Source organism: Acomys minous (genome assembly GCF_964271855.1).
Source record: "Acomys minous genome assembly, chromosome: 13".
Lineage (NCBI taxonomy): Eukaryota > Metazoa > Chordata > Mammalia > Rodentia > Muridae > Acomys > Acomys minous.
This window is the reverse complement of record NC_140495.1, coordinates 103294849-103311850: the sequence shown is the minus strand read 5'-3', so window position 1 is coordinate 103311850 and position 17002 is coordinate 103294849. Positions and strand designations below refer to the sequence as shown.

Here is a 17002-nt window from a genome sequence, read left to right as displayed (position 1 = left end):
GAGGCAGGGCATGCGGAGGGGGGGGGGGGTCTTAATTAACTAATACTAAATAAGTGTCTGAAATATGGATTCACTGTTGTTGCCTGCAAATTCTAGTAGTGAAAAGTACATGCTGGTTTTTTTGTTTTGTTTTGGAACTTTTGATAAAACAACACACAAGCAATAGAGAAACAACGGGTGGGAAAATCCATGCCCAGGCATGGCCGTACCCACAGCCTATGTTTGCTGGTTCCTGGTTATAGATTGGCTGGGATAGCTCTGTCTGAACTCACAGCATCTCACTCTCAGATCATCACAGCAGATACATCTGCCTTGGCTGCTTAGACGCTGAGGCTGTGGGCCACCAGGCACCCACCTAGCACAGTCACCCTGACCAGAATATGCCACTATGGCTCGACTCATCCTGCCCTCAGTCACCAAAGCTAAGTACTCATTATAGGCAAAGGTTAGCTCTGTGCGTGGCTGATAGGATTGAATGAAGGAGACCAGGAAGGGACGGAAAAGAACTTCCAAGGTCAAGGACTAACTGGTGTGTGCCTTGTGGGTGTTCTATAGCTAAGGGACCTGAGGTTCTCAGTGTCCCTCGGACAATGTTGTAGACACTGGAGTTGGTGGAGCCCATTTCGGGTCCACCTGACTGACAAATCGGTGAGGGCATGCACTCAGGAGAGAGACTATGATTGATTTTTCTGATGGGTTTCTGTGTCCATGTGGTATTGTCTCCTTTCTCATATAGTTCTCAAGAGCGCTTATAGGGTAGTTCATAGATTACTGCAGCTTAATTTAAACTAGTAGTCAACCATCGTTATTACCACCTACATAGTATGAGGTTTGGCATATGCTGTGGTTTGGATGTGTGTGTCCTTTGACCTTCATATTCAGACCGTATCACAAAGGTATAAGGAGCAGGAGGCAGGGTCCCTGTGAAGCAGTTGGCTCTTCGAAGTTCTGCCTCATGAGTGGGTTACTGCTCTTACAGAGCTTCCGGGAAGTCTTTGTTGCACCATGCAAGGAAATAGCTTTTCAGGAGCCATTCTGGAAAACGAGGGGGGCCCTTACCAGACACAGAACTCTTTGGTACCTTGATCGTAAGCATCAGCTTCCAGGCTTGGGAGCAGAAAATTCAGGCTGTTGACAAATTGCCCTGTTCTAAGGATCTTGCTAGAACAGCAAGAATGAGCTAGTGCCTTGGCTATTTATCATGAAATGGCTTTTCCTATGGGAGTTATTCTGTTTTCTATAGCAAGAATATGTGCTTTGGGAGCAAAAAGTGGAACTTCTAAACGCCTTTCCTTCACATATAAAACTGAAGACTTTAGATAGCCCACATGAAAGGAAAAATAAAATAACGTGAGTAATAAGGACCAGGAGGACTTTCATCTAAGCCAAGTGCTTGGAAGGGTCGTTTTTAAGCTTACACTTCTTAGAATGCAAATATCACTATTAGAAAATATTAAGTGATTACAAAGTTCACATCTGCTGCTGTAGTAGTTATCAATTATCTACTTAATTTCTTACCTGACTATGGAGGCCAGCAAGTAAGACCTGGGAACCCTCAGGAACTCCATCTTTAGGTCTGAATACTCCTTACCTAGATAAGAGTGTCACTTTAAAGGGACTCTTGTTCAGAGGTCATTCACCTGCTAAGCCTCCGTCTCCCATGGTCCCTGCATACCACTCACCGTAGATTTACTACAGAGCTGCAGAAGCCATGAGGGGCCATGTTAGCACAGTCCAGCACAATTCTCTGTGCTCAGAAGCCTTGTGAAGCGCCCCTGTGCCTTTCCACTCAGTGGCTTTGAAAAGTCTCCAGCCTAGAGCTTTTGCATCCAGTGCTCTGCTCTGTAGCCTTCCTTGGAAAGTGCCTAGGCACCTTTGCATCCTATAAGCATCAGTCACGTGTGGCCCTGGGACACAGGGGTGATGCAGAAGGCACACAGAGCCTGGACAGACAAGTGAGCAATAGGGTGGATCACTTGGTCCCTCACGTCTATGTGTCTGTTGCTTTCTTGGCATCAGTGCAATCATACCAAGAAGGAATTAAGTTTCCTCTGGAGGAAATCATAAATGGTCTCAGTTTACATGGAACCATGTCCCCGTGAAGCCATTATAAGTTGAAAGTATCCTAAGTTGAAAAATGTATAACTACCCCTAACATACTAAGCATTCTGGGTGGGCACTGCTGCACTGAATGCCTGTGGCTCACCCTGCGGACTGAAGCGCTGTGGGGAAGCTGCAGCTTATTGCTGCTACCCAGCATAAGACACATGGCTCGTCTGTTACTGGTTCGTAAAAGGATCAGAACACCCAGTACAGTTTCTGCCGAGGCACAAAAGCATCCTAAGTCAGGACTGTCTATAGTGAACCTCAAAGCCTCCTCACCAAGTGACTCCCTTACTTAGCATCCTCGTTGCTCAAGGGAGTACTGAAAGCAAGCAAACATGGAAGCAACAGCATGGTGCCACTGACAGAGACTATGGCTCTGCCCGCTCTTATTGTATGTACTTCATGCTCTAACTGCCCCTTGCACCAGCCTGTGACGTGGACCTCAGGGCCATCAGCCCTACATCATGGAAGAGGATGCTCTTAGGGATCCCCTTGACAAGGACCACTGAGAATGAGTGGGAGAGCCTGGCGTTCCGATGCATCTGCAGCAACCATTAAGGACCCTGGGGATGTAAAATGTCTTGCCCTGCTAAGATGTTCGTTCTTTAGCTAGTACATGCTGATACTGTAGAGGTGTGAGAAGATGTGTAGTCTCCATGCTAGCTGCACTGGAAATGTCCTTCATCCTGGCGGTTGAGGTGATTGGCCTTCTGGGCTAGAATGTCATCATGGTGAACAGAGGGCGGTGATCCCAGGCACTGCAGAGTGTTGCATGGCTACCTACCATGCTTCCTCTCCCTCTAGAACCTCAGGGGAGTGGGTGAGGATACCCTTCCCGCTGACTGATTGTGAGAAGGGAAAGAGCTATGCACTACAGGCCATCAGCTGCCACCACGCCTCCTGGCTCTGTTCTCATCCTGGAACCAGGCTGCTCAGTGGGATTTTTTTTTTAATTCTACCTACTAGTAGGTAGGGCAACTATAGTACGCCTTACAAAGCTGAGGGTCCAGGTAGCCTTCTGTCAGCTGAAGTTCAGCCTTTTCTTCCTCTCCCTCAGGTCCTCAGTGGGTCTTTCACTGCTGAGCTGACCAGTGGCTTGGCTCTGGCACTGCTGTGACTTATTTCCATTTTAAAAACCCACAAAAGCACCCTTAGAAGGGTGGATCTGAGCATGTGCAGCTCCTTAGAGCCCAGAAGACACCAGGAAGGAACGGGGTGCCTTGGGTAGTCTCTGAAATTAATAAGAGAAACCAATCCTCACAGTTAGCTATCCCAACAAGTTCCAAAGGGATAGCCAAAAATAAGTCTATCATAGACACACCAAGATAAAACTACATAATAACACCAAAGGCCAAGGTCAAGCCCAGAGACAACTGAAAAGAGCAAGAACATAACAGGACAGGCGGGGAAACACAGCTGACATCTCACCAAAATATGCCAACCAAAGATGGTGGCATAGTAAACAGAAAGCATTGTCCTAAAAGTGTGGCTCGGGAGGATCTTCGCAGGAATGAGTTCAGCACAGCCATTTGTACAAAAACAGCAAGAGCCAACAGGACCACAGCAAACAGCCTCCTAATACATGCCACTCAGCAAAGAGAACATAGCTCAGGACTTGTAGGAAGGAATGACAGGCAAAGAAAATAGGAGGCATCCGAGAAACACAAATCTAAACTAGTATTGCTGTTATTAGTGCTTTATCATTGATAAGAGTGGCATAACAGAATTAAATGTACAGAAATACAATGGCACAGGAGGTAGCACAGTGGTGGAGTGCTTACTTAGCACACACAAGGCCCAGATTCGATCCCCAGTGCCAGGGGTACAAAGACATAAACATATATATGATTACGGTGTGGGTGCGAGGATTAAAACCTTAGGTGGGTCACTGTGCCATTCTACTAGACTGCAGTGACTAGGGTAAAGACGGGAGTTAAAACTTAGATGCCTATGTTGAGTTAAAGTGACCACTAACAGGAAAGGAGGTCGTAACACTGGTGGATAGAGAAGAAAGTGGATGAGAGGAAAGTATCCGAAAATTGAATAGTAAGAAAAAAATAATCCTTAGAAAAGTGGGACAATTAAAAAGTATTAAATACGATGGCAGAAAATAAATGAACTAAACATTTTCCAGTTTTTAAAAGATTTATTTATTCTTATGTATATAGTGCTCTGCCTGCCTGTACCCCTGCAGGCCAGAAAAGGGCACCATGTGGTTGCTGGGAATTGAACTCAGGACCTCTGAAGGAGCAGTCAGTGCTCTTAACCTCTGAGCCATCTCTCCAGCCCACATTTTCCAGTTTAAAAAAATAAAAAGCAAAGGCTATCAGGATACACACACACACACACACACACACGCAAATAAGCAAACCATAAAGCTGGGCAAGGTTCCTTTATCTTCTTTCAAGAGACCTGAAGCATGAGGAGCCCCACAGTTGAAGAGTGGAGAGATTGATGCTAGGGAAATACCAACCAAAAGAAACCCAGAGAGTTTGCCAGACACCTCCGAGAAGTCTCCTCAGCAAGTGACAGGTCAAGTGTCGTGAGGTGAGTGCCATGCCGAATGCCATGTCCAGCTCAACAGGAGAATCCCTGGAAATGTTTGCAAAATTGGACCACATGCCCGACCATGAAGCCAACTTCAGAATTTGGAATCATACAGATTATACTCCTAGTTCAGGGGTCTTAGTTTGAAAGTAATAAAGGAGGGTGGCTTTGAAAAACCCTGCCTTTAGAACTCAGGGAGAGGCGGGAAGTTCTCTGTGACTTCAAGGCCAGCCTGGTCTACACAGTGAGTTCCAGGCCAGCTATGGCCACAAAGTGAGACCACATCTAAAACAAAACAAAAATCTGCCTTGTTGCTGACTGCTCTGGAGGCAGAGACAGGCAGGTCCTTGAGTTTGAGACCAATCCGGTCTACAGAGGGAGTTCCAGGACAGCCAGGGCCACACAGAGAAACCCTGTCTCAAAAAACCAAGCCAAACCAACCAAATGAAACCCTGCCTTTGTTGGAAGTTCCAACCAAAAGATCTAAGTAAGGATACATTGTATTAGTGGATAGAAACACTAAGCATCATAAGTGCAGTGAAAATCCAGAGCCTGTGAGGAAATTATGTTGTTTTAAATGTTGTATGAATGAATATGCACCTAAAATCATAAGAGTATCATCAAGGAGAATGATAAAGTGATTTATCCTTGTAAGTACGGAGATTTACTGTAGGGTTACAGTAATGGACATGGTGCAGTTTGGGTCCAAAGAGCAGCAGACAGAGCCTGACTGGATTGTTAATCTCTAGACAGTCTAGGGTCTGAAGCCACTAGGGTAATGAGGCCTGTCATGACCAGCTTTTACTATACTCCCCCAAAGAGAAGGGGCCATCCACAAATGGTCCCCAATGGTGAGTCATCCAACAGTGGTTCTTTATGACAGCCAACAACTCCAGTATCAAGAACTCTGCAAGAGGAAAGGTGTCAGGTTTAGGAAAAAATCAATAAAAAGGAAAATGGCTGCCTGTTCCCTGGTCAGGGAAGGGTCTCATAAAGAAAATACAATCACAGAGCAGAGTTGGGAGTTGGTTGATAGAGTGTTGGCTTCTCTCAAGAGGATCTTTGGATAGGTCTGTGTAGTGGATCCTGTTTGAACTTGGACAAAAGACGCCACAACTGCTTCCCCCAGATGCAATGAAGTACAAATTAGTAGGTGCATCTGCCCCTGAGTGATGTGTTCACTGCCTTCATTTCCTCATGATTCACTGAGCCACGAACTTAAGAGCACGTGTCTGTTTTGCATTCTCAAGCACCCTTACGTGATGAGACATAGAGCTTCCTACAGTGTGACAAGTTGTCTCTTTTCCTGTCTGCTTGATGCCTCTCTTTCCTCTCTCTAGCTCCCTCCCTTCCTCCCTCCTGTATATGCCTCCTCAATAATTTGGAGGAAATGGTTTATTGGCTTACATTTCCAGTTCACAATCCATCATTGAAGAAATCGGGATAGAGACTAAAATAGAAACCATGGAAGAACGGTGCTTACTGGCTTATGTTCAGCTAGCTTTCTTATGTAGACAGGCCTCATCTGCCTAGAGATGGTGCTGCCCATATCAGTTGTCAATCAAGACAATCTCTTACAGATATGATGGCCACAGGCCAGTCTAATCAGGACAGTTTCTCAATTGAGATTCCCTCTTCCCAGGTGACCTTAGGTTGTGTCAAGTTGACAATATAAACTAACTAGCACAAATTACTCATTGTCAACTTGACACACAAAACACTATCACAGATAAGCCATAACCTTTCCTTTCTTGTTTGTCCCCAAGAGCTCATGTTAATATCGTAATATAGAATACAGTACAGTATTTAAGTCTTGGAGTCTTTAAATTTTCAACAATTTAAAGTTCAATTATTTTTAAGGTTGAAAGTCTGAGCTCCTATAAAATTTTTAAAAGTTATATTACTTCTTAATCCAAAAGGGAAAGCTGGCCTAGAAAAACAATCAAATCAAATCAAAACCAAAATCAGTGAAAATCTAAATCCTGTAACTCAGTGTTTGGCATCTGAAACTCATTAATGATCTTTTGGGTTCCTAAGGGTTCGGGCAGCCCTACTTCTCCAGTTCTGCTGGTCAACTGGACTGCTCCTCAAAACTGATTTTTACATAGCAGAGCTATCAAAAGCAAATGTTAAAGACTTCTCAGCACTTAATCCTTTAACAGTTGTGGAAAGTAAGTTGCAAAGAGGTTAAGCAGCCTGATGAGGACAGAGCAATATCAAGAAGAGGATACTGGCTAAGATCCATCTCTCTCATGCACTACCCCAGCATACGCCCAGCTAGTCCTGTCCCTGTGGCATCACTGCATTTATTTGCTTTGTGGACATTTTTTAATAAAAGAAAATCTACTGCAATGGGGGAAAGGTTAAAGTTACAGAACTACTAGGCGTCTGAACATCAGAGTCTGGATATGAGTGGAGCTAACTTTATAGGTTGCATGGTTTGCCTATGCTTTGCTAGTCAGTGGCTTCTGAAGCCCACCCTGAGTAAGTGAGCAGCACCTATAAGACCAGCCGAAGACAGAGCCATAGGGCCTATGGGCAACTGGAAGCCCTTGAAAACTCACAGTGACTATTAGCTGGAGTATAATAGGCAGCACCCCACAAACTGCCGTCATTCACAGGTAAGAGAGCTGGGCCTGGCGCCTCCTCCTGTGTGGTCCACATTAAATCCACCAAGCTCACTCCCTTGGCACTTAGCTCAAGTACCCAGTTCCACATTCCATTTCCCTGCCATCTTGAACCATCTATTGCTCCATAGTCTCTGGGGATTCAGGCAGATGAAGGCAGCTCTGTCCTCAGATGTGGAGTGTCACAGGCAATGGCCACAGGCATAGAAACAGTGGATGTGAGGAACATGCAGCTGCTAAATCTCTCCAGGTTGGTGGCATCTACCCAAGTCACACCCAGGACCTCTTCTAAGGCCCCTTGCAGATCTAAACAGGGCTGTACCTTCTAAGGAACCTTTCTGTGGTGTGTCTCTGTCAGAAACACTGCCTTCACCAATGCTCCAAGGTGGAGGAGACAGGGTCTTTGGTCTCTCAGGCCTTTCCCTGTGGGGCCCCACACCCCACCTGGAGACACTGTGTTGTCCTTGAGATGTGGCCTGGTGACAGGGTCTTCTGGACATGCTCTTCTGCCTTTGCTAAGCACATCCACTCTAGTGGTTTAGTGTGCCCATTGACACAGATGTAAGCCAGGTGGAAACCAAGCTTTGTCTGGCTAGGCATAGTCGCTGATACTACACAACACAGCAGAGATTAGAGGTACTCTTTTCAGTCCCTGCTATGGCCGGTCATGTACCACCTCTACAAGGAACTTTTGAGCTGAGTCTGGCCCCAAGAGGAGTAGGGTTGCATTAGGGTGTACCCATTATTCTATCATCTTTCTGGGGAGGGGGTCAAACATGGAAAAGGAGGAATACCTCAGTGGCAGGCCAAGGAAGTTGGCTTTCTGCGGCTGCTAATAACTTAAAGCCTCGGGCTCATGTGGCAAAGTTCTGTCTCAGAGATGGCATCTAGCTCACAGGAGCAGGAAAGGGCTGACCAGTCAGCACCCCAGAAGCCATCCTGTAGGCCAACATCAGCTCCACTGGCTCAGAAGCAGTCAGAAAGGGCCAAGCTGAGGCAATCCCTGGTCTTCACAGGATACCTTGCAGCTAGAAGGCTAAATGCAGGAAAGCCCTATTGAAAGGCAGCTAGACAAGTTGCTTGGTCCTGATGACAGCAACACAGGCTCCTCATTCTGTTTGAGGTGCACTCACCAGTCACAGTGCCCCCCCATATGCACTGTCTCAGTCATTGTCAGCTCTGCCAGCTATGACCCTAACCATGAAGGCAGCAGGAATCCAGGCCAGACTCCAGAACCTTACCTGATAACATGCAGCCTTGCTAGGACCCATTTGAAAGAGAAAGAATACCTTTCCTGTGGGTATGCTGTCTGATGGGCCCCTATTCCATGATGCTTTCAGCACCCTTCCCCCCAGGAAGCCAAGCCTGGGGAAGCCCCACACCCTCTGTCCCGGTGCCTCAGAGCCTCAAAAAGCAAGTGTGGTCCAGAGCATCCACCATTTGCTCAAGGGAAGTGTGGTCCTGAGCATCCACCATTTGCTCAAGGGAAGTGTGGTCCAGAGCACCCACCATTTGCTCAAAGTGTACCTAGACCTACTCTCCCATGTTTTCTGATGTTCTTTGTGTTAATTTGAGAGCGAGGCGCAGATGCAAAGGAACCACATATTCAAGCTGTACCTTGAAAAGCTCAGTGGCTGGTGGGAGCTGAGATGTAGCCTTTGGGACGGCGGTAAGCAGTAGCAAGACTGCCTCCATAGAGAGCCTTGTCCTCAGGGTCCACTGTGTCTTTCACTTACACCCTGTCACCCTAACCTAAGTCAAGAAGGTGGTCGCAGGGCAGGCTTGTGGCTCTACCAGCTGCTCCCCACAGGCTCACTGCCTTGTGTTAAAATGAGGCCTGCAGACTAGGAGGTGAGAGATGCCTAGCAGGAAGCTATACCCAGAGCAAGGTTTGATGGTCTGTTAGACTGAATCTGCTGGTCCCTTAGGAGCCGAGCTGGCCCTGCTCTGTGTCCCTCAGACCTTCCTCTCGGAGCTCCCCCCACCCCTTGAGAGCCACTCGCCCCTCCCCCTCCTCACTAGTCTGGTAAGGGAAAGAAGGCAGCACTCAGTCAGGCTCATGGCTGCTGGCAGCCAGGCCCATTCGTTCCATCCAGGCCAAGTCCTTGCGTCCTGCTGCGCTGTCTGCCATGTGTCCGCATGGCCCCTCTGAACCTCTCTGTGCAAAGTTCTGTTACTGCCATTTTTAACTTGGTGTGACTTGTACTCGATGACAATAACCTTCTTAGCTCTCGTGTCCCTCCTACCCCCAGCAGTTGACCAAGCTCCACCAGTTGGCCATGCAGCAAACCCCCTTTCCTCCCCTCGGACAGACCAACCCCGCTTTCCCCGGTACGTACCCAGCTGCCCTTTTCTGACCTTCTCTTCTCACCTGGGGACGCGCTTTCTCTTTCGGAGCTCTATGCAGTGCATTGAGTAGCGCAGGCGCTCTTGGAGCTCTGAATGCGGCATCTTGCAGTGTTAACGCAGTGGGCTGCACACAACTGAGGCTGGGTGGGTCAGTCTGCCTCCCACGGTGGGCTACTTTACCGCTCCTCGGCTTCCGTGGTCTTGACTTTTGAGGGTCTGATGTGCAGAGCAGTGCTCTGTGTCATCCACTGGTCCATCTCCGGATGGCTTTTCCTACAAAGGCTTCTACCTGGCTAAGCTTGGAGCACATCATTTCCTGGATCAAGCTTTCTCACAGGAGGAGTGACCCCAGCCTCGGCTGCTGCAGCCCTGCCTAAGGATAGCACTGACAGAGCTAGCCTGCACTTGGGCCAGTGGTGAAGCAGTCAGAGGGGCTGGCTACAGCCTGGCCCGGCATCTGCCGCAAGTGTCCCTCACAGAAGCAGAGCCACCCAGCGGCTACGGCCGGTGAAAACACACTGGCCGTGCCCGTCGGCTGTGCGTGCACCAATCATATTTTGAGCTTTCCTAGTTGAAGGGACCTTGCTTCTCTCCTTGAGGGCAAACCATTAAACCTCTCTCTTCTTTGCTCTCCAGGAGAAAAGCTGCCTTTACACTCCTCCGAAGAAGCTCAAAATCTGATGGGCCAGTCGTCAGGTAAAACAGACCACAGCACTGGGGGAGCAGGCCAGGGGACATGTGCAGAGGACGAGGGTACCCACACCCGTGACACCTGAGTGTCTAGCTCCCAAGGCAGCTGGCAATAGACAGTTTCCCGGAGGCACAATGGAGTGAGCCGTGGGCATCACCCAGGAGCCAGGAGGTGGATCTGTCCCACTGTTGATGAATGGTGGGGCTGAGCAAGCACAGTGTTGCAGCCACCCCTGTGAGCAGTGGGGTGGCCTAAGGCGGTGTGCACCTACATGAGGAGAGCCTATCTGAGTTGCCAATAATTCTCCAGCTGTGCAATGTGTAGGGTTTCTAGCAAAAGCGTGACTATGGGGACCATGGGACGTTGTGTGCTGTTCAAAGAGGGATTTTCCTGGAGAAAGCACAGACTCTTGGAAGATGGATCTGGACTGGGTGTGTCTATACCTTCTTCTGGTTTTTTCATTTAAATGCCTGCTCCCAGGACAAAGCAGGGCGAGTGTAGACTGGGATGTGGTGACTGAGGAACCAGCCTTGGGAAAAGTGATAGGCTGAAGCTAAGTGTGTGTTCTCTGGGCCCTATGAGGGAAATAGCATACGCTTTAGACCTGTGGGCCACTGTGGGTACACATGGCCAACACCGAAGCCCCAGAAATGGTGTCACACCATGCTCCTATGTGGCAACTTGACTGTGGCCCTAGAGACCTACAACACGAGCACATGTGCATGCACTCGCATGGCAGCCGTGGGAAGGTGTGTGCTGAGGCAGCCATGAGCTGCACGGTGAAATGCAGCTGTCATTGAAGCCTTGGCCTGAGTAGGGACTTCAAGCAGACAGGCTCTTAACAACTTTGGTGTCCCAGAAAAAAGGACTCTTGTTCTTCGCGCAGTCAAATGTCAAGTCCGACAGATGTGTCTGCTGCCCCAGGAAGCAGCACTCCAAGAGCACTAGGGAAGCCTTTCAAATGGCATGTGACACATCCCTGCTTCTGGAACGTGTCTAGGTTCCTAGTCAAATAATTAATTGTATTTAAACTGCTATTAAAAGAAAATAAGGGGTAGCAACCCCAGTATAAGCAAGACAATAGTCAGGATGGGCGGCTTCATTCAGCACTTCCGCCTGGGCCTGACTGCTGGGCTCCGGCCCTTGGGGTCACACTCTGGCAGGAGCCAGTGACCATTGAGACAAGACTGTGAGGAGGCCCCACCCAGCAAGCCAGAGGGAGGAGCAAGGCTGGGAGGATGAGGGGTACAGCGAGAAGGAGGGCTCCCTGAGGTTGTTTGGGGGGAAGATCCTGGGTCCTGAAGAGCTAGTGCAGAGGCAGGACCAGTAAATAAGAACAGAGTGAGGAGGCGACCTGGGTTCTGGGGCATTTGTACTGTGTGGGCAGAGCTGTGGTGTCCTGGACGGAGCCTGAGGCTGGACCCAGCAGTCCTACGCAGGGAGTCTGGGGGCAAGAGATCAGCTTTAGAACTTGGCAGGCCTGAGCTGTCTTTTGTACGGAGCGTGTGCCATCCCCAGGGTGCAGCCATCGCACCTTCCCCTGAGGCCGCAGAGACTTAGCACGCGGACTCTGGTGACATAGCTAAGGAGACTTGCTAAGATGAGAACCTTGGGCTAAGCATGTGTGGTGGCCTTTGGACAGAATTGTGTCAGAGGCAGAATGCACAATGAGTGTTTGGCCTCCTCTGGCAACCTGCCGCAGAACCCACGTGAGGTCTCAGCATGGAGCAGAGTCGGGGCACAGCACCCACAAGTCTCCCTGAACAGAGGGACAAGTGTTAAATGTTACTGTGACCAGCGTTGCCTGTGCCCCAGCTGCCTTGTGAAGGCCTGAGGTGTGTTGGCTGCTCTCTTTTTAACTCAGGCCCTGCCAGGCTGTGTATGCAAGGTGTGGGCTTTCTTTTTCCCTTTGGGAGAAGTTGGAACTTCAGACGTTGGGTTCCATCTGGGCCTGGCCCTGAGCTCCTGGGCTGTGCTGATGTTTCCTTCAGGCAGCCTGAGGAAATATGTACCATGTCTGGCTATGGCGATGAACTGTTTTCCCTCTAGCCTAACCATGTTCCCTTGGTGTGCCCAGGTCTGGATGCCAGCCCCCCGGCCAGCACTCATGAGCTCACCATTCCCAATGATGTGAGTATGCCCAGCACCCTCCTGTCCTCTCTCTCTCCCTCTCTCTCTCTCTCTCTCTCTCTCTCTCTCTCTCTCTCTCTCTCTCTCACACACACACACACACACACACACACACACACACACACAAAACAAAAAACTGTTCCAGTGATACTCTCGATCCTGGACTCCAGAGTTGAATCTTTTTCCCTCCTTCCTGTCCCACCTTAAACTGATACAACACCCCCTGAAAGATGCGACAAGAAAGAAGCAGGAACATTAGCGCAAGTCAGAAGTCAGGACCAGGCTGGGGGTCCTTGGCAACAGCAGCAGCTTAGGGACCCTCCAGGAAAGTCCTGGAGTGATATGACCCACCCTGGAGGTTTGAGAGTCTCTGGGGCATGAAGCTGGTTGGATGTCACAGGTTGTCTGGACTACTTCCTCTAGTGTGCCTCAGTTTGTAATTTGTCCATGCCTTGGAAACACCAGAAGCTGTTGGTCTCAAGGGCTCTATCAGCACTTTTAGTCCTCCCAGGCTCAGCAGGGGCTGGAGCAGAGAGGGCAGTCTCTGAGTCAGTGGGTGCAAGCAGGCTGACCAGGGAAGGAGAGTAGCTGCCAGGAAAGGTCCAACTCCCCACCCCCACCCCATGCCTGCTGGAGAGGAATGAATTCAGCAGTGCAGCAGGGTCTGTGCTAAGGGTTGACAAGTGTCGCCCACACCTGAGTGTGACACCGGAAAGAAGAGCTGATCCTGGAGCAGCCAGGATGGGTGCAGGGAGGGAGAGAGATGGTGGAAGGCGGCATCCTCCGTGGGTACCCTCCTGGATAACGACCGCTTCAGAGACATGTGTCCACACAGTCTCCCTCAGCACAGGAGCCATGCTCCTGCCCGGGGGCTGCCTTGCCTGACCTAGCCTTGGTCATAGAAGAACCCCATAGCTTTTCTGCCAAAAGGATAAGAACACAGACAGCTAGGTAAGTTGAGCCATGGGTATGTGCAGGTTAGGAAACCCTCCTCTACCGCAGGGCCAAGCACCCTTGGAACACCTGACATAGGCATGAGGGGCAGAGGCAGGCTGAGGGCAGAGCCCAGAGAGGGGAGTAGTAGGCGAGACTTGAGAGTGAGGCCCAGAGATATAAGGAGACACTGAAGAGCTCAGGTTTAGCTGAGGGAGAGATTTGCCTTTGTTCATGAAGACTAATTGCCACAGCTCAGTGAGTGCAGCAGGGAGCCAGCAGCCTGCCTTAATGGTAAGCAAAGCAGAGCACATACCCATCAGGCCTCGCCTCTTTGGGACAAGAACTAGTCACTTACTACCTCATCTCGCCCAGGTGCACTGTTGCCCACTGTGCAGGCTTGAAGGAGATTCTCCTCCTGCCTTCAGGTCCAGCCCAGCCTTCTGCCTGACATCTCACTGCACGAGAACGGCTTGTTTCTAGTTCTCAGCCTGATGTCCAGTCAGCCAGGTCCCACAGAACCATTGGGCCTGTGGTGGCTGCTCTGCAGACCAGGCTCTTGATGCCTGTCTGGCCAGTGTCTCTTCTTACTCGAGAGCACTCAGTACCTGTGTGTGCATATAGGAATTCTGTTTAATCAGTGATGAAAGTTAAAGAATATTATCTGGCTCCTCTGTAGTCTTTCCTGGGGTCCCCACTGTATATACCCAGCTGCAGCTGTTGCCAGAGAAAAAAAAATCTTGACCTCCAGGATGGAGGGCATTCTTGTCCCTGAGTTGCCTTAGAAATGGTCCTCTCTCCTGATGACTACCTTGGCCACACGTCTCTGCATCCATTAAACAGAGCTCACCAAACAAACATGTGAGTTTGTCCTAACTTCATCGAAGTTCATCAAAAGACAGGTTCCAGCAGCAATGGCCTTCAGGCGCTCCTTAGTGTGTGTGATGCTGGCACCAAAAGGCCCTGACCCGAGCGAGGCCAGAGCTGCAGTGGGATTCCCTACTCAGTCCGCATGCTCTGTCTTTGGCTCACTTCTAACCATGTAGAGGAAGCCAGTAAGGGAGTGGCCATGTCTCTTGTGTGGACTTTTCCCAGAGAGACACGAAATGGAGGCTCTAAGACTGTCAATGGGCAGAACCAGGACTTCTCTCACATTGTCCCAGGGACTGAGCTCAGGATTTCCGCCGTGCCTTTTTCTTCCAGAGCACTGCGTTCATAGGCCGTGCTTCCTGCCTATCCCCTCAGGTGTTCCCACAGTGCTCTCACAGAAGCCTCGAAAGGCATGTGCTGGGCTCTTCTCTAAGAGATTCCACCATCGTTTCTTCTAGCTTATAGGCTGCATAATCGGACGCCAAGGCACCAAAATCAATGAAATCCGACAGATGTCAGGAGCTCAGATCAAAATCGCCAATGCCACTGAAGGATCGTCAGAGCGCCAGATTACCATCACAGGGACCCCAGCCAACATCAGCCTTGCCCAGTATCTCATCAATGCTAGGTGAGTGATTCTTAGCTAGCTATGGCTGTGCAGCCCCACACCCTGGCTGATACAGTAAAAGTTCGGGCGTATGGAGAGAGGTCTGGTAGAGACAGCCTCCAGAGAGACATGGGCCACTCCATTTGCCAACAAGCTAGAAAGCTATGAGGAGAGGCACCCACATTTTCCTATTCCCCTCTTCCAAGCCTGTATTCAGGCTGTGCCCATCTGCCTCAGGCAAGGGGTGCTGGCAGACTTGTAGTAAGTCAGGGGAGGACTCGGAAATGCCTAGCTCCTGCCTCACCTGCCCCCAAGTCCCCTAAGCAACCCTCCTGAAGCTGTCCAGGGTCCCCACCCATGTCACAGCTTTTTCTGTGACAGTCATGAAGCGAGCCTCTGCTTCAAAGTCTGGATCCCCCATGGAGGTATTAGCCTCTGGCCCAGTGCTCTAGCCTGGAAGGACCGGAGCTCTCTCAGCAAGGCTGAGTGGCAGGCACAGGCATAGGTAAAGCTCCACAGACCTGACCTAGCAGGCTCTCACCTGCTGTCGTGTTGTGGGTCCAATGCTCATGGCCACTGAATGGTGAGCTGGAGTAGCTCGTCCCCTGCAAATGGAGAGGTGCCCTCGCCCTACCGTCTTGTCGCCATCTCACCTCATAAGAAATCCATGCTGTGTCTCTTGTGCCTTTGTCTGTTCCAGGCTGACGTCTGAGGTCACCGGGATGGGTGCACTCTAACCTACCCAAGATCCTCCATTCCACACTTCGGATGGCTCTAGCCCGCAGCCTCACCAGCTGGCACACTGTACAGACTGCCTGTCCTTCCTTGCAGATATGAATAGAGCGTTTTCTTTACAAACATGATAGTGCGTGCCTGCCCACTCAGGCCCTGTACGCTCCGTGTTAGTGTAGCCTCCACGCATTGGCATGCAGCCCTTTACTTTACTGCTCAACGTATTCCCAAATGTGATGTTTCAGAGATTTATTCCTCAGTATCCATGTGACTATCTGTTTAAAAGTTGGTTTGATGCTTTAACAGCACTTCCTCTGTCCTGCTGTCCCCTGGTCTCAGACCCTCCCCTCTCACCCAGTCTACTGACTCATTTCTACCCTAGGTTGTACGCAGGGATCAGAGGTACTTTTCTTGCAACCTGCAGGTAGTGTCTGGAAGAGGAGGGACTTGGGGGCATTATCTAAGGAGCAGGGTGGAGTGCCAGAGGGTGGGGTGGGACCCTGGCTTCACTGGGAAATCTCGGGGAGGGGGCACTTGTGGCCCCCAGGTGTCTTCCAAAATGGCTAAGAACAAGAACTTGCCAGAAAGTTCATCTGCACCCATCAGAGTTCAATAAATGTCGTGTTCCTTCCCCCGTGGCTCTGGCTTCTTTCTGCTCCCCTATCCTCAGTGCCCACACCCACCCGTGAGATGCACCAGTGCCCAGCCTGAGTCTGGAGGCCTTGAGTTCTACTGTTGCCCAGGTGAAACTGCCCCGCATGGAGATTACCTATGTTTGACCTGCCAGGGCACCATCCACACAGCCTTGCTCCACACAGAGACAGTCTGCTGCCACTTAACGTGGAAGTTCCATTCCCTCCTTCTCTTGGTTGGTTAGCTCAGAGGACCAGGGCAGAGGTGGCAACTGCCCAGGGCACAGCTTTGTTGTAGCCCCTGGCCCAGCTCCAAGGGCTCTGGTACCTAGCCCCATCTCTGGAAGAAACCAACTCAGGCAGGGAGAGGGGAGAGCTGCCTAGCATATGCCAGCTGCCATGGAACCTGTCCTCACCTATGGGTACGGTGACCTGCTGCAGAATGCTGGGGTAGGCAGCATCCATCCTGGCAGGAAGAACTTCCTCCTGTTTGCCAGGCATACAAAGCCAGTTGTGCCTCAAGCCATGGCCTGTATTTAAGCCAGGAGTCTGACTCAGGTGCCTTGCCCTCTACTGTGGATGGTGCACAGTGTAGCAGTGAGCGTGAGCCTAGCCCCCGTGGCCACTCTTCACGCCCAGCCAGTTAGGGCTAAAACCCACTCCCACTCCCTTTTGAACCCAGACACATGGTCTGAGAGGTGACAAGGACTCAGGACAGGAGACTTCCCCTAGGACAGCAGATGGCTGTCGGCTGTGAGTACCACATAAGAAATAATAG

The 17002-nt window shown here is 50.2% G+C and overlaps 1 protein-coding gene across 14 annotated transcripts in view; it reads left to right on the top strand.

Annotated features, from left to right (window-relative positions):
- Positions 1–16223, top strand: part of PCBP3 (poly(rC) binding protein 3) — a 256103-nt gene extending 239880 nt beyond the window's left edge. For 8 of the 14 annotated variants that reach the window (XM_084752136.1, XM_084752137.1, XM_084752133.1 and 5 more), the window contains 5 exons: positions 9533–9611; positions 10266–10325; positions 12398–12450; positions 14712–14881; positions 15561–16223. In XM_084752136.1, the coding sequence (XP_084608262.1) occupies positions 9533–9611; positions 10266–10325; positions 12398–12450; positions 14712–14881; positions 15561–15597 (399 nt within the window). In that variant the 3' untranslated portion in view covers positions 15598–16223. The remainder of the gene's footprint in view (positions 1–9532; positions 9612–10265; positions 10326–12397; positions 12451–14711; positions 14882–15560) is intronic. The other 6 variants (XM_084752138.1, XM_084752129.1, XM_084752127.1 and 3 more) reach the window with 3 other exon arrangements.
- Positions 16224–17002: the final 779 nt, after the last annotated feature.